The sequence below is a fragment of the Scyliorhinus canicula genome, chromosome 7 (assembly GCF_902713615.1).
Source record: "Scyliorhinus canicula chromosome 7, sScyCan1.1, whole genome shotgun sequence".
NCBI classification, from domain to species: Eukaryota; Metazoa; Chordata; class Chondrichthyes; order Carcharhiniformes; family Scyliorhinidae; genus Scyliorhinus; species Scyliorhinus canicula.
The window spans coordinates 160457529-160475234 of record NC_052152.1 but is presented as its reverse complement, the minus strand read 5'-3'; the positions used below and the strand labels follow the sequence as shown (position 1 = coordinate 160475234).

The 17706-nt window shown below is 42.3% G+C and overlaps 2 protein-coding genes across 8 annotated transcripts in view; one reads left to right on the top strand and one right to left on the bottom strand.

The window, feature by feature from the left end:
* The window catches only part of LOC119969486 (spermatogenesis-associated protein 2-like), a 36723-nt gene extending 31027 nt beyond the window's left edge, over positions 1 to 5696 (bottom strand). Inside the window, exons 1-2 of one of the 3 annotated variants that reach the window (XM_038803165.1) lie at positions 5530 to 5696; positions 1570 to 1995 (exon numbers count right to left, since the gene is read on the bottom strand). In XM_038803165.1, coding sequence (XP_038659093.1) covers positions 1570 to 1881 — 312 coding nt within the window. In that variant the 5' untranslated portion in view covers positions 1882 to 1995; positions 5530 to 5696. Of the gene's footprint in view, positions 1 to 1569; positions 1996 to 5310; positions 5336 to 5529 lie in introns of those variants that run through there. The other 2 variants (XM_038803167.1, XM_038803166.1) reach the window with 2 other exon arrangements.
* Positions 5697 to 5783: 87 nt separating this feature from the next.
* The window catches only part of rnf114 (ring finger protein 114), a 28113-nt gene continuing 16190 nt past the window's right edge, over positions 5784 to 17706 (top strand). For 2 of the 5 annotated variants that reach the window (XR_005461380.1, XR_005461379.1), the window contains exons 1-4: positions 5784 to 5918; positions 11422 to 11606; positions 14257 to 14407; positions 15421 to 15527. Coding sequence is in view for 2 of the 5 variants with exons in the window: in XM_038803169.1 (XP_038659097.1) it covers positions 11479 to 11606; positions 14257 to 14407; positions 15421 to 15527 (386 nt within the window). In the remaining 3 variants the exon portion in view is untranslated. Of the gene's footprint in view, positions 5919 to 11416; positions 11607 to 14256; positions 14408 to 15420; positions 15528 to 17706 lie in introns of those variants that run through there. The other 3 variants (XM_038803169.1, XM_038803168.1, XR_005461381.1) reach the window with 3 other exon arrangements.

Here is a 17706-nt window from a genome sequence, read left to right as displayed (position 1 = left end):
CTCTTGAGCATCCATAATTTTAGCTGGCCCACCATTTGTGGCCATACCTTCAGTTGCCTAAAATCTTGCTCTGGAATCCCCTACCTACTTTACTTTCCTCCTTTAAGGCACTCCTTATATCTGACCAAGCTTTTGATCATTTGCCTCAATACGTCCTTATGTGGATTAGTGTCATATTTTACTCGATAATGCTCCTGAAAGCATTTCTATGATGCTTAAGGCACTGTATAAATAGAAGTTGTTGTTTTCTCACAAAGCCCACATCAAATGAAATGTAGGCCACAGTCCACCACAGACCTCACCTCACAGACTGAAGGATCAAAAAGGTTAGTAACAAATGTTCACTTAAAAAAAAGGATTAGATTAATGGATTTTATTCCATTTTGAATTTTTGTGCTGCATCATACATTTCCATTATAAATTGAGGTTATAATGACTCATTCAAGCACTTCAGTTGGATGAAGAATCATCTCCCCTCAGTTTTCTCTCTTCCTCCCAAAGGTGATAATTATTTCAGCATTTATTCCCCCACCCTTTTGTTGAAATTTAGAATACCCAATTCATTTTTTTCCAATTAAGAGGCAATTTAGCATGGCCAATCCACCTACCCTACACATCTTTGGGTTGGGAGGGCTAAAACCCACGCAAACACGGGGAGAATGTGCAAACACCACATGGACAGTGACCCAGAGCCAGGATTGAACCTAGGTTCTCGGTGCCATGAGGCAGCAGTGCTAACCACTGCGCCACTGTGATGCCTGATATTCCCCCATCTTACAAAAGAACACCAAGGTCAATTGTAGCCCATGCTCCATTTAAAATCAGCCATGACTAATCAAGCCAAATATTCAATCTGAACCCTTCATAAATGACTCAGTGTTACATCTGCACAATAATCCCTGGGTCTGGTTGCTTTTACATTAGCATTCAAACAGATCCATTCCTATTGAATGCAGCACTCAGATTGTAAAGAAAATACATTAAATTCAAAACAATTGTATTAAAATTAAAAACATTAGCAATACTAATGGATTATGGATAGGTTTTAGCTCCTTGAAAATGCTGCAGTTTATGTACCATCAACACTTCATATCTAAAAGTCACATTGGCATCAGTTTCTTCTGTGTAGCCTGACTAGACCTCTGCTTTCCCCTTAAAAATCCTTAGAAAGTTATCAATTGCATTTTCTTAAAGATACTAGTTGTTTAAGACTATGCTCTCAATGCAAATGAAAGCTTTTTTCCCTTTCCAGATAATGCACCAACAGATGCCTCTAACGAACAAATATCCTAAAACAAAATACCGCAGATGCTAGAAATTTGAAAAAAAAAAATAGAAAACCTTTCAAAATATTAGACAAGGTACGGCTGCATCTTTAGAAAGAGAATTAATGTTTCAAGTCAAGGTTAAATCTCTTTCTCTCTCTCTACAGATGCTGGCAGACCTGCTGCTATTTCATTTTATCATAAAGATCCTGTAAACAATTTACCAGTAAATCCACTGACATTTTGTGTTTAAATTGTAACCTACCTTCTAAGTTAGCTCAATGTATGAAACAGTCTACTGTACCTTTATTGTTTTAAATTCCTTTTTCCAGGGATATAGAAAGAGGTTAGTGCAGAAGGTTTCCAGAATTCCAAAGGCAGTGAGAAGCGCACTTAAACTTGATGTTCGGAGCATCCGCAAGGCATTCTCCACCATATCATAAAATCTAAACATCTTAAATCTTTCACTCGACTCCTGCCGATATAAATCAAGTAAGGATGTAGCCGTCTTCTTAAGGCCTGCATCATCAACTAGGTGATCCTTTTCACTTAGTTTTAATTCACAAATCTGTATATATTTCCGAAACAAAGTGTCTCTGATTTTATTTGTATCCATTAGGAGTTTGTGCAGGGAACAGTTCACCACAACATGCCCATGGCCTTCCCGTTCTCAGACTGGAAGCAATATTGAGATTACAATCACTGATGACCGGACAAGTGATGCACTTAACTGTAAACAAAAGGAAGACAAAAAAAATTAAAAATTAAACAGAATCTATGCCACATGAACACAAATCACTGCCTAAACATCAAAGAAAATATTAAACAGTTGAAGCTACATTTTAATTAATCACTCATTGAAATAAAATTCCTACCTCAAAAAGAAATAGCAAAAACCTAACTAATACAAAAACGTAACCCCATTACATTTTGCCATTTATCATTCAAAAGTAGTGCAAAAATATTTACCCAACAGTCTGAATTTCTTCCTTAATTATACATTTCAGTACTGAAAATAAATTTAGTGACTTACAAGTATTAATGTTGTTATTTTTCTTTGCCAAGATATATGGCTGCATAATTCTAATGTAATGTTTTAAATTCCCAATCATTTAGATTAGAGTTTTGATATTTCAATGAGAAGCCTCAAGGCAGATCTTTTTTTGGGAGGAAAGATGCATTGTTACTGCATGACTGTAGGGCACCACAAGTGGATAGCACTGTGGCTTCACAGTGCCAGGGTCCAGGTTCAATTTCCGGCTTGGGTCACTGCCTGTGTGGACTCCGGTCTGCACGTTCTCCCCGTGTCTGCGTGGATTTGCTCCGGGTGCTCTGGTTTCCTCCCACAGTCCAAAGACGTGCAGGTTAGGTGGACTGGTCATGGTAAATTGCCCTTAGTGACCAAAAAGGTTAGGAGGGGTTATTGGGTTGCGGGGATAGGGTGGAGGTGGGGACTTAAGTGGGTCGGTGTAGACTTGATGGGCCGAACGGCTTCCATCTGCACTGTATGTTCTATGCTCATGACAATACTATAACTGCCACAACTAAAATGTTAACTTTTCCCACATTGGGAGTGAACATCATTATTAGTTGTGGCCATATTTTTCAAATTCAGCCATCTTTGCTACCCAACACAGAAGGGTGGTTAATTTGCTAGCAATATTTTAACAGCTTGTTGTTAAAAAGAAAACCAAACAACAAAATGAAACAGGATATTGAAATTTATATTTCAAAATCGTAAACATCTCACAAAGTCAGAAAAGAGCTGTGAAATCCTTTGCATTAATGAAATATAAAATAGGCATTTTCAGCCATATTCTATTTATTGCTCAAGTGTGTACAGTTTCTATTGTGTGAATTACTTCTTGGGGGGGGGGGGGGGGGGGGGAGGAGGAAAGAGTTATTTTTAAACTCTGAAAGTAGTTAAGCTGCCAAAGTGTTAAAGCACATTATCTAATGTATGTTGGCCAATATCTGTTAAGTAAACAACAGTTGGGGCAGCACGTTGGCCTAGTGGTTAGCACAGCTGCCTCACGGCGCTGAGGTCCCAGGTTCGATCCCGGCTCTGGTTCACTGTCCGTGTGGAGTTTGCACATTCCCCCCGTGTCTGCGTGGGTTTCGCCCCCACAACCCAAAAATGTGCAGAGTAGGTGGATTGGCCTCGCTAAATTGCCCCTTAATTGGAAAAAAATAATTGGGTAATCCAAGTAAACAACAGTTTGTGGAGCTTTTAGCTGTGCCAGTACAACTTTAACCAATGTATACAAGTGGAATACAAAACAGTACTGGAGTCTGCACATTTAATTTTCTTTTTAAAGTTACTTATCAGCATTTTACACTTACAGTAATTAGGAAGTGTCATGGGAGTGGTATAAATTAAATATTCTCCCTAAAGGTGATGTGCAATCACCCAACTCCTTTACATTTGTTGTTACCAACCACTGCTCATCTAGGGCAATACACTGAATTTCAATCCCGTCTTAAGTACAATTTATTGCAATTGATCAATAAGACACTTTTCCAATATTAGTATTAAAGCTGCTTCCAACAAATTAGAAATGCATTTAAGAAGTCTCATCTAGCACTGCTGCCTCACTGCACCGAGGACCCGAGTTCGATTCCGGAACAGGGTCACTGTCCGTGTGGAGTTTGTGCATTTTCACGTGTCTGTGTGGGTCTCACCCCCACAGCCCAAAGATGTGCAGGGTAGGTGAAGTGGCCACACTAAATTGCCCCTTAATTGGAAAAAATGGATTGACTACTCTAAATTTATATTTTTTTTTAAAGTACAGTAACTTCATTGAAGCCTACTCGTGACAATAGCAATTATTATTAGTCTCATCTGTATGTCACTTAAACTTAATAATAATAGCTTATTGTCACAAGTTGGCTTTAACGCAGTTACTGTGAAAAGCCTCTAGTCACCACATTCTGGCACCTGCTCGAGGAGGCCGGTACAGGAATTGAACCCGCGCTGCTGGCATTGTTCTACATTACAAGCCAGCTGTCTAGCCCACTGTGCTTTTATGATGTTAGTTTTCCAGACTCTTAACTATCTGGTCCTTGGATTGTGCCTATTTTAGACTACACCCACAGGATATGTTTGGCAGGAGCCTTATAAGGTCAGGAATGGTTAAATCATAAAATCCCTACAGTGCAGGAGGCCATTCAGCCCAGAGACTGCACCGACCCTTCAAATAAATACTCTACCCATACCCACTTCCTCCTTATTCCTGTAACCTCATAACCCAAACTGCACCTCCCCTGGACACAAAGGGGCAATTTAGCTAGGCCAATCCACGTAACCTGCACATCTTTGCACTGATGTGGAGATGTCAGCATTGGACTGGGTTGAGCACAGTAAGAAGTCTTACAACACCAGGTTAAGTCCAACATGTTTGTTTCAAACACTAGCTTTCAGAGCACTGCTCCTTCCTCAACTGAAGGAGCAGTGCTCCTCATCTTTACACTGTTGAGGAAACCCACGCAGACACAAGGAGAATACACAAATTCCACATAGACAGTGACCCAAGCCAGAATTGAACCTGGGTTCCTTGCATTGTGAGGCAGCAATGCTAACCACTGTGCCATGCTCCACTTTAACAACTAAACAATACAAATTTGTTCCAGACTATCTTGTGAGTGGTGCGACGAGCAGGTTACCACATGGTGTGCTATACAAATTACATCTTAATCTACATACTGTAGCATCATTAACACTAGCCCATCTGGGAACACAACACTAAAACCGGATTCTGCGACTTCAAATTCAACAGGTTAAATCTGAGTTTTGTTCAAAAGGCAGGACTCGCTGGCCCGACGAGGATTAACTGCCTCCATCAGCTTGCAACCATCTCAGTTTCGAAATCAACAAGACTTCAATTTGAGCTACGCATTGACTCTTCATCACATTTGTGCATCAACTTCCTGACTGCCCGGTTTAGTGCTACGTTTGGCGGGTGCTTGCTTCAAATTTAAAATACACAGCCTTCTCCGCTACTCAGCAACAAACAAAAAAAACACAATGCTGGCCACTGGAACATGCAAACCCACACGGGAGTCCCAGCAATAATACGTAGGCCCGCGTCCACTTGACTAGCAGTCTAATGTGACGCCGCCATCTTCCCAGCCCATCAAGCATCGCATGCAGCTCAATTAGCGGGTGTACGTCTTTCTCGCCATAGTCCCGAGTAGTACAGCCGCAACATAACGATGCTGATCCGAGATGCGGCGCAGTGACGGGCAATGAGAGATGCACACTCACCTTCCTCCACCTCCAACAGCACAGAGCCCAGGTCTCTACCTTCCCGTTCTCTGATTGGCTCGCGCCGGTTTCCGGGTCCGCGAGCTCTGAAGACCTTTGAACCCTGGAGTCGGTGCGCCTGCGCGCTGGTACTGGCAAGAGCCTGTGCGCCTGCGCGCTGATACTGGCAGCAGCCCGTCCGCTGGCACTGGCAAGAGCCTGTGCGCTTGCTCGCTGGTACTGGCTCGAACCTGTGCGCCTGCGCACTGTTCCTGGCATCAGCCCGTCCGCTGGCACTGGCAAGAGCCCGTGCGCTTGCGTGCTCGCACTGGCTCGAGACTGCGCCTGCGCGTTGAATTGATGGCGGTCGGGTGGTTGTCGTGTTGACTTGAGCAGCTCACTCGTTTCAGGTAAGTTTCTGATTTACGTCCAACCAACTGATAAGAATGTTAGTGTGTATTTCATTTTAATTCGCAGTGGCTATGAGGGAGGGAGGTAGCTCGGTTTAATATGAATGAGCAAAGGTGTCACTCATCGTATATACCTGGAAATATAAAGTCACAACATTGAGTCCAACCATTCTATAAGCGTTCCACACCAGCAAATATTGAATATCCCTTCAATCCCTCTTAAATCATCGTTTTTTTAGACAAGTTTAGAAATTGCTTTAGATAGTTTATAGGTTAGAGTGGTGCTATTGGCCCTCATGAGTGGCCTGAGGTTTATGTGTTTATAGGTGTGGGCCTAATATCTAACTAGGCATTGTTGTATAACTCAGACGTGTAACAATATTACCACTTTGTGATCTGGCTGTTTATCTACATCACAATAGTGACTACAAAAGTACTTCATTAGTAGTAAAGAGGCTTGGGAGATCCTAGAATTGTGAAAGTATAGAAATGCTGTTTATTTTCTTTCCATTTGTGTCTTTCCCAAATGTGCATCCAGCAGAGTCATTCTCCTGGGTTCCCTTCCTGCACAATGCCAGCACCTCCAATGCTGCTGGCCTCTGTCTCCCATGCTAGACCCTGTGACACGCCTTCTCAGACTGCCTTTACCCTCCACCACCCAGCTCTAAGTTCCCTCAGAGAGCAAAAGTCATTAGATACATCCTCAACATTAATTAATTCCACAACAATCCACTCTGAGCCCGAAACCAATTTGCCCAATACTCAAGATTGTAAAACCATCCCCATTGATATTTTTCTATCTTTCTTATACGATCCCAGGACTTTAAGGTGATACTTAGTGCTATCAGAACATGAAATGCCTTCCTCAGCACTGTCAGACCTTCGATTTTCCTTCCCTGTGCTGTTAATTCAGATAATACTAATTGGCGTAATCAGGAACTATTTGAGACTGCCCTTAAATGAATCCTTAAATGAATTCCTTAGCTCCGCCTATTCCCGTACCAGCCTCCCCGAACAGGCGCCGGAATGATGCGACTAGGGGATTTTCACAGTAACTTCATTGAAACCTACTTGTTACAATAAGCGATTTTCATTTCATTTCATTTCAATCTACATTCTTTCCTCCCATATGGTCACAATGGGGTCACGTTGTATTTGGCTCATAAGTATACATTGGGCATATGTCAGCATGTTTAATTGAATGTATCCCTTCTGGTAGAAACTTGCGATTCTGACTAGCTGTCATTCTTGACCTGAGGGATAGCTGACAATGATACCTGCTGGAAGTTCAAATGCTTTTGCAGGCCTTAAACACTTGTAGCTACTCGAGGCGGTGAACACTGTTCTATGTGAAAGGGAATGATATGCTTTCTGTATTTTTTCTGGGTCTGTCATCTAATACTTTCTATGACTTTGCTTTTATTTTTTTTGACACAGTTGCTCGACATAACCAACAATAACCTCTATTAACAGTTGCTACTATGTTTTGGGTGTTTGCAGCTAGATCCTAGTAAGTAGAAACAATCAGTAGAAACAAGTCAATTTATTTTGAAGACAAGATCCTTGATTTTGTTCTGCAAGAAGCGAAAAAGAGTGAGGGATTTTTCATTCTCTTTTTACTGCTTCAGGACACTGAAAGATCTACTGCGGATGGATGATAACCTTTCTAAATAATTGTTTTTACTTACATTAAAACACAACAGAATTATAGATAGTTGCTTATGACCTTGGTAAATAATAAGTCCAAAGATTGGTGGATTGGTAATGCTAAATTGCGCCTTAGTGTCCAGGGATGTACAAGTTAGGTTAGGGGTATAGGGCGGAGTTGACCGGTGCAGACTCGATGGGCCGAATGGCCTCCTCCTGCACTGTAGGGATTCTATGATTATCATTTTTGCTGCTACTAGTGACTGAGTGACTAATTCTTTGTTGACATCCTTCTTTATTCTCTGCATCTAGTCTGGCATCTTGAACATACGAAAATGGCTGTTTTTAAATCATTTGTTCTTGCGGATGCAAAAGACTTTGCTAATAATATGTACAAATTAGTATTTTAAAATCTAATCTAGAATCTGCCTATATCTCTAACCTTGTCATTACCTCGTGAGTGTGCATTGAGACTTGAAAACTGCAGTTATTATGGTTTGTTTCACTAAACACGTAGGCTTCTATGTTTTAGTGTTGCTAGCCTATAATTTTCCACCCCTTACAGTGAATGGGAACAAAATTACACGTTGGCAAATGCAGAAGTAGAATATCCAATTTTTCTTTCATAAGCTACTGATTAGAGGAACGAGTGAGAGAATGGTCTGCAGCACCAGTTAATTGGCCTTCACATGCATCAGGGAGAGGACCAAAAGGGAACCATAGGGGACCTATGGGAAAACTATTAATGGAAGAGAAATTCAATAATTTGTGCTCTCAGCCTTGTGAAGTGAATGGATCTGTGCTCGGACCCCAACTGTTCACATTATATATTAGTGATTTGCACGAGGGAACTAAATGTATTATTTCCACATTTGAAGATAATACAAAGTTGGGTGGGAGGGTGAGCTGTAAGGAGGATGCAGAAATGCTTCAGCGGGATTTGAACAGGCTGAGGGAGTTGGCACATACATGGCAAATACAGTATAATGTGGATAAATGTGAGGTTATCTGCTTCAGTAGCAATAATAGGAAGGCAGATTATTCCACCACCACATTGCTCCGCTAGGCTGAACTTATTCTATTTCTATCTCAACAGCTTCTTCTTTAACATCCTACTTTCTCCAAATCAAAGGTGTAGCTAGGACATGGGTCCTAGCTATGCTTGCCTTGTTAAGGGATAAGTGGAACATTCATAGATAGAACAGTACAGCACAGAACAGGCCCTTCGGCCCTCAATGTTGTGCCGAGCCATGATCACCCTACTCAAACCCACATATCCACCCTATACCCGTAACCCAACAACCCCCCGTTAACGTTACTTTTATTAGGACACTACGGGCAATTTAGCATGGCCAATCCACCTAACCCGCACATCTTTGGACTGTGGGAGGAAACCGGAGCACCCGGAGGAAACCCACGCACACAGAGGGAGGACGTGCAGACTCCACACAGACAGTGACCCAGCCGGGAATCGAACCTGGGACCCTGGAGCTGTGAAGCATTTATGCTAACCACCATGCTACCCTGCTGCCCCCTGTAGGGATTCCTTGTTCCAGGCTTACCCGGGTCCGCTCCCACAACTCCTTTACCGGTACATCAGTGACTATTTTGGTTCTGCTTCATGCTTTCGTCCAGACCTGGAAAAATTCATCAAACTTGCTTCCACTTTCCAACCTTCCCCAGCTTTCACCTGGTCCATCTCAGACACTTCCCTTCCCTTCTTTAACCTTTCTGTCTCCATTTCTTGCAATAGAGTATCTACTAATATCCATTACAAGCCCACTGACTCCCACAGCTATCTGGACTACAGCTCTTCGCATCCTATATCCTGTCAGGACTCCATTCCTTTTTCTCAGCTCCTTCACCTCCGTCGCGTTTGTTCCTGTAATGCCACTTTCCAAAGTGGTGCTTCGAAAATGTGTTCCTTCTTCCTTAACCGTGATTTCCCACGTACAGTTGTTGACAGGGCCCTCAACAGTGTGCGGTCCATCTCCCGCACCACTATCCTTGCCCCCTCCCCTCCTTCCCAGAACACGGATAGAGTGCCCCTCGTTCTCACATTTCACCCCACCTGCCTCCGTAAGCAAACCATAATCCTCTGCCATTTTCGGCAACTCCAGCGTGATGCCACCACCAAAAACATCTTCCCTTCACTCCCTCTGTCAGCACTCTGCAGAGACTGTTCCCTCCGGGATAATCTATTCCACTCCTCCACCATACCCAACACCTCTCCCATCACCCATGGCACCTTCCCATGCAATCACAGGTGTAACACCTGCACCTTTACCTCTTCCATGCTTAACATCCCAGGCCCAAAATACTCATTAAAGATTAAGCAGCATTTCACTTGCACCTCTTTTAATTTGGCCTATTTCACTCGCTGCTCCCAATGTGGTCGTCTCTATATTGGAGAGACCAAACGTAGACTGGGTGATCGCTTTGCTGAGCACCTTCGGCCTGTGTGCATTTAGGAACCTGACCTTCCTGTTGCTTGCCATTTTAACACAAGACCCTGCTCCCATGCCCACATGTCTGTCTTTGGCCTGCTGCAATGTTCCAGTGAAGCTTCACGCAAACTGGAGGAACAGCATCTCATCTTCCAGTTAGGCACGCTACAGCCTTCCGGTCTCAACATTGAATTCACCAACTTCAGATGATTAGCCCTAAATTGGTTAGGACTATATTCATTGGAGTTTAGAAGAGTGAGAAGGGATCTCATAGAAACTTACAAAATTCTAACAGGATTAGACAGGGTAGATTCAGAAAGAATGTTCCTGATGGTGGGGGAGTCCAGAACTAGGGGGTCATAGTTTGAGGATAAGGAGTAAATCCTTTACGACTGAGGTGAGGAGAAATTTCTGCACCCAAAAAGTGGTGAATCTATGGAATTCACTACACAGGAAAGTGGTTGAGGCCAAAACGATGTGTAATTTCAAGAAGGAATTAGATATAGCTCTTGGGGCGAAGGGGGTCAAGGGATATGGAGGAAAGGCGAGATCAGGGTATTGAACTTGATCAGCCATGAGCGCAATGAATGGCGGAGCAGGCTCAAAGGGCCTCCTCCTGCTTCTATTTTCAATGTTTGGCCTGAAGGGAAGATGGAAGTAGTTTTGAGAAACTTTGGTTCAGAAAAAAACAAATGTAGAATAGAATCTTAGTGATTGGAATGTTTCTGAGTTAAGATGAAAGAAAGCATCAGCGATGCACTCCAGATATTTGTCACATTTTGTCCAAAAATTGAAGTATCCACTGATTGCACTTGAATTATTGAAGAATTCAATTTAAACCTTGCTGTTGTTGTTGTCAGGAGTGAACTGTATTATCCCAAATGCGACATTGGCTGGTCCCCTAGAAGAGGCAAGAGTTGCATGTAGGATCCGCAGCAATAAGGCCACTGACTGGCATTAATAGTCCTACCTAGTGACCATCAAGCCCTGTGTGATGAAGCAAAACTTAAAGATGTGTTCAGTCTCTGGTACCTAGCGAAAGGAATGCTACTACCACCCCCCTTCCCCACCCTATTTTTAAATTTTAAATTATCTTCGAGATTATTAGTTGTATGTTCTGGAGAGGAGCAGGCTGCGTTTTAGCAAAAACGTTGTCCAATTTCTTGTGTGTTGGTCAAGAGCGTTGAGAAATGCGATGACGGCCCGAGAATATAAACACAAAAGGGGAAAATTTCTCTTGTAAATTTAGATTGTGGAGAGACGGCACCGGAAGTGTTTTGTGCCTCCAAAGGCGATTGAAAGCAGCCGTGATCCTTCCTTCCACTAACTGAGAGACGGCGGCGCCGCCTCCTTCGGGCTGTGTGATTCTCATTTGCACATTACTGGTACTTTCCTTTTTCTCCCTTCAGGGTCACCGCCTCCACCTGACGTTATCCGTTTGCGGAAAAGGACACACAGCAGTAGAAATGGCGATGAACTACAAAGAAGACGCGTCACGTCGTAAAGAAACATCTGGGGATGACAAAGAAGCTTTAACTTGCCCCGTTTGCCTCGAAATTTACGAAAATCCCATGCGAGTGGAATGCAAACATGTGTAAGAAGGAATTTTGCTACGTTTTCCTTTGTTGTTTCTTTAAAATCCGCCCCAGAATTCGTCAAAGTTTGTTTTATTTTACACTCGCAGCGGGGTTGCATCTGACTTTTATTACACGGCAGAGCTCGAATTGCAAAACGTCGGTTTTGTTTTATGACGAGTATTTTTCGAATCGACTGTGAGTCGACCGGAGTGAGTCCGCATAATACATACTCCCGGTTTCGTTTTTGTGATGTACTGGATTCGCGCTGAATCTAGGGAACTGTAGTATTTTGGTTCCTGCTGTAATTCATAACACCAAACATAATATTGCGAATGCGACGATGCTTTTATAAAAAAAACTATAACTGCGCTGCAACCGGATGAAAACATTTGCAGGTGAAAGTTAAAAACTATGATGCTTTGTCGTCTAAACATATAAGGACTCTTAAAGGTCAACAGATTACTGAATCTAACCTTTTATTTTTGATTGCTTATAAGGTCGCAGTTTGACCCTAAAAACTCGTGACTTTAACTATATTTTACAGTGTAGGGATGAATTTTCAGAATCAAGAAAATTGCATTGTTATGTTTCACTTTTCAACAGGCGCTGTGCTCGATCCCTGAGTCTGTTCATTCTCCATACCTCCTTGTAAGGTGTTTAAGACTAACCTTGATTGACTCACCCTTGGGTGCTTTTATTTCGCTCTTACACCTCTGCCTTGGCATGTTTTTTGATGTTAAAGATGCAGTGTTGTTTATTGTTCTCCATACATTGCATCACAAACACAAATTTCAGCCAATAATCCCATAGACATGAACCTGATCTCTCCAGGGAGATACTAAATGTTTGTCTATGATGTCATAACACGGGAGGGTTGGTATTGTCACTGAGCTAGTAATCCATGGACGCAGGGTAATGCTCTGGCAACATGAAACTGGGGACCAGGTTCAAATCCCACCACTGCAGGTGGTGAAATTTGAATTCAATAAAAATCTGGAATTAAAAGTCCAATGATGACCATGAAACCATTGTCCCACTATGCCAACTGATGGAATTTAAATTCCATACATGTACTGGTATCTGGAATGTAAAGCTAGTTTCAGTAATAGTCACCATGACGATGACTATCAATTTTAGTTGTAAAAATCCATCATGTTCTTTAGGAAAGGAAATCCGCCATCCATGCCTGGTCTGGCCAACATGTGACTCCAGATCCACAGCAATGTGGTTGACTTTGAACTGCTCCATCAAGGGCAATAGACAAAAATCCCTGGCTCAGCCAGTGATACCATGTCCCATGATGCAATATTGTGACTGCCATATTTTGTATGTGCACATTAGCAAACACAGCTATTTCTGAAGTAGCTTTGAGTTTACTGTCATAACCCCCCTCATTTGCAAAATACTCACTCCCTTTGGATTCTCTCATGTTCTCTCCCTTTATACCTATTCATCATTCACTCACGCACTAACTTTCATAGAATCATAGAATTTACAGTGCAGAAGGAGGCTATTCAGCCCATCGAGTCTGCACCAGCTCTTGGAAAGAGCACCCTGCTCAAGCCCACACCTCCACCCTATTCACCCAACCCAGTAACCCCACTTAACCTTTTTTGACACTAAGGGTAATTTAGCATGGCCAATCCACCTAACCCGCACATCTTTGGACTGTGGGAGGAAATCGGAGAACCCGGAGGAAACCCACGCAGACATGGGGAGAACGTGTAGACTCCACACAGACAGTGACACAAGCCGGGAATCAAACCTGGGACCCTGGAGCTGTGAAGGAACTGTGCTAACCACTATGCTACCATCCTGTCCATAGTCTCAAAGTCTCTTCCCACCTCTCCTTGGCTGAACATGCATGCTCTCCACCTTTATGCTCTCTCTGCTCTCCCTTCATCCACCACAGTTTCTACCCAGTCTCACTTCTGTTGCTTTCTTGCACCTCAAACACATTTCCTGCCCTTCCTCACCCACCCGCTTTCAGCTCCCACCTCCTCTCTTTTCCATTTATTATTGCTCTTTTAATTTCTCCTGTTTCTCCCCCCCCCCCCCCCCCCACCCATACATTGATGCTGCCTTTTCCAACTCACTTTCCCTCTTCTATTTTCTCTCATTACCTCATGATCATTTTAACTTTCAATTCTAAGTGATCACACACCGAGAGACATCTTGAGTCCTTTACAAGATAGTAGGAGGACATTTGTTGTGCCACAAAACCATCTCCATACCACACTTGCATAGGGAAATATTGTCTCAGCTGCCTTGCCTTTTGAAGGGAACTCTTCTGTGCTTCAGTTATGCTGTTGAAAAACAACAGAGGAAACTAGTGGCAAAGTCCATTTGCAGTTCCAACCTCTGTTGTGGAAAAACTTTCTGATTTGGAGTTCAAAAGATTAGGGTTCAAAAATATCAGTGTATCTCATACAGTTTGTGCAATCTATGCTTCCTTTTAAATTGCTGATTTGAAGATAACTGCAGATGTTTGGAAGACTAGAATTAGTTTTTAACCTATAGCTTAAAAACATGAAGTTATTAACACATCGATTTTAAGTTCCGTAATTTTATTTGTTTTTTTGTTTTAATGACAATATTGAAGAATGGATTCAGCCACCTTGCATCTACTATTTGAACTGAATAATTTCTAAACTTGTTTTTAATTAGATTTTGCACCAATTGCCTGTTCGCGTTACAGAAGCCAAAAAAGCCAATTTGTGCAGTGTGTCGTTCTCCTCTGAAAGGTGCAGCTAGAGCAATAGAAATTGAGAGAAAACTAGAAGAAACTTCAGCAAGTTGCAATGGCTGTGGGACTCAGGTTAGTCATACTTACTGGGGGTGATGAGAGAGAAAAATGTTGGATGATTTGACTCCTCATTTCCAGTTCACTTCACTAACTTTGTCTCCAAATGTTCCATTAAGGTATGGGGTGATTTTCCTCTATGAGCTCAGGATCATAAAGCAGGAACAAAGGGAGTGGAGAACTTATTTTCCGTAGGGCTGACCGTAGAGAGAATGGCACTTATTGCTCGTTCCCAAGTTGCTTACACCAGAGTATCTGAGAGGGACTGGGATAAAGTCCTGATATTAGTTAAAAAATAGATTTCTTTTTAACAACTTCGTTATTGCTAATTTTGGACAACAGCCAAAATCTCAGCCCTATGCAATTTACCTGAATGTAGAAATACGGATGGCCTTAAGTATGGTGAAGGACACCTCTGTTGTACTCTGATTGATTGGCCTTATTATTTAGATAACTTTCAGCATCTACAATAACAGAATCATACACAGCAGGATATGTCAGCTTAAGAAGGAGAGGTGGGGAGTCAGTGATATAATGATAAGGAGAAGTGGGGAGTCAGTGGTATAGTGATCAGGAGAGGTGGGGGGCCAGTGGTATCGTGATAATGTTACTTAGACAGGTAATCCAGAGCCCCAGGCTAATGCTCGGGGTACACAGTTCCACCACAGCAGCTGGTTAAATTCGATAAAGTCTTGAATGTAAAGATCATCTTAGTAATTGTCGTAAACACCCAATTTGGTACATTAATGGGAAGGACATCTGCCATCCTTGCCTGGTCTGGCCTCCAGATCCACAGTATATGGCCAGTGTTTAACTGCCCTCTGCAGTGACCAACAAGCCATTTGGTTCATGGGAGTGGCAATTAGGAGGGCAACAAATGTTGGCCTTGCCAGCGGTACTCGCATAACATGAAAGAAAAAAGAGAAATGCAAGGTTCACATTGCATGAGACTTGGAAGCTGTTGCTGAGCATGCAATTTTATTCTGTTTTTTGTATTTATTGTAACTATTCAAATTATTCAAATCCAGGTTTATATGAAAAAGTTGCGTTCCCATAATGCAACATGTGCAAAATACCAGGAGTTTATTTCTGAAGGTGTGAAAGCATCCATGAAGGATCAGCATCCCAGCCTTAGGTGACTATATTTCATTCCTCAAAGCTGTAAGTTATAGCTATTGAACTGCATTGTTCGTTTTCTTTGCCAAGGATAATTCTTTGATAGAGACTTACAATCTATAAAGCATTCCATCACAAGTGATTTTGCATTTGCTAATTGGGTGTTGGGCAGATAGCCTTTCATTAGCCGGAGGTATCTGCTGTTGTACCTCTTTGTTACATAACAAATATTTAGTTTGAGTCATCAAAGCGCTTTTAAAGTCTTTGACTCAAAATAAAACAAGTATTTGAGTTGAGTTAATGTTTCAGTCGATGACCTTTCTTCAAACTGGAACGTGTTCTGGATGTAACAGATTTTAAACAAGTACAGAGTGCGGAAAGGGTGGTGTGGGGTAGAAGAATAAAAAGGGAAGTCTGCGACAGGGTGGACAGCAAGAGGGATTCGATAATAAATGGTCATGGGACAAGTAAAGAAACAAGCCTGGAAATAACAGAATCATTACCAACAACTGCTCCCTGAAGGAACCGGGACTGTGGTCATGAACTGAAATTCGTGAACCCAGTGTAGACAGTTGTAAAGTGCCTCATCAAAAACTTGGGGAGCAGTACCTCCCCTTTTGGTTGGACACTTCACAACATTCAGCCACAAAACTGAGTTGAACACCGAGGAACGCCATTTAATTCATTGAATCAATGATAGTTCTTCTATTAAGCTATCTCATCTAATTTCCTTGCTATTTCCCAATATCCTTTTCTATTTACAGATACAATTTTTTACTTTAAAATTATGCTGGTGTTTCTGCTTGCTATCTATTTTCAATAACCTTCTTGAGACTTCCATGTCCATTTTGTTTGCCTGTTACTTGTATAATTGCTTCTGACAACTAGAGGTAGCGTTGTAATGGGTGTTTTCATATTTGGGCCACTCCATGTTTTTCAGGCACTAAAATCTGTAGATGAGTGACGCAGTGGTAGCACTCCTGCCTCACAGCGCCGAGGACCCAGGTTTGATACTGGCCCTGGGTCACTGTCTGTGTGGAGTTTGCACATTCTCCCCGTGTCTGTGTGGGTCTCACTCCCACAATCCAAAGATGAGCATGGTAGGTGGATTGGCCACGCTAAATTGCCCTTAATTGGAAAAAAAAAGAATTGGGTACTCTAAATTTATATTTTTTTACATCTGTAGACTAGTAAAACGTTGGGAAATGGATGATAGTCAATCAGCATCCCATTTTACACTTCTCCCAAATTTTATTTCCATGGACTTCCAATTACGCAAATTAGAGATCTAGACCTGGGTCTGCAATTACCCATTTTAAAAAAATGAAATGAAAATCGCTTATTGTCACAAGTAGGCTTCAATGAAGTTACTGTGAAAAGCCCCTTGTCGCCACATTACGGCGCCTGTCTGGGGAGGCTGGTACGGGAATCGAACCGTGCTGCTGGCCTGCTTGGTCTGCTTTAAAAGCCAGCGATTTAGCTGAGTGAGCTAAACCAGCCTCTTTAGAGTACCCAATTATTTTTTTCCAATTTAAGGGCAATTTAGTGTGGCCAATCCACCTAACCTGCATATCTTTAGGTTGTGGGGGTGAAACCTATGCAGACACGGGAAAATGTGCAAACTCCACAACAGTATCTTCACACCAACACTTTTGTTTACTCTGTGAGGAAGTGGTGGAAGGGTTCCCAGGCTTATCATCAGCCCGTTGAACAACATTATGAAAGCTCCTTCCAACAAGTCCTGACGTTTGACTCTAACCTGGAGTTTCTGTCCAGGAGTTGGGTGCTGCCACAAGGCCTCTTAGTTGCCTATTCAAAGCTTTGTGTAAATCAGTATGTTGCCCTATGCTTTGACCACCGAGTGCTACATGCTGCTGTGAAACAAAGGTTTCTAAGCTTTTTCTTCACTTCTAATGCTATCTTTGATTTAAACCTGTTTAGCCAAGAAAATTTAAATCATACTCTCAATCTTAATTCTTAAAATTGTTTTCAGGTTTACTTTAGATGGTCGATGGCACGGTAGCACAGTGATTAGCACTGTTGCTTCACAGCGCCAGGGCCGAAGGTCCGATTCCCGTTTAGGTCACTGTGTGGAGTCTGCACGTTCTCCCTGTGTCTGTGCGGGTTTCCTCCAGTTTTCTTCCACAAGTCCCGAAAGACGTGCTTGTTAGGTGAATTGGACATTCTGAATTTTCCCA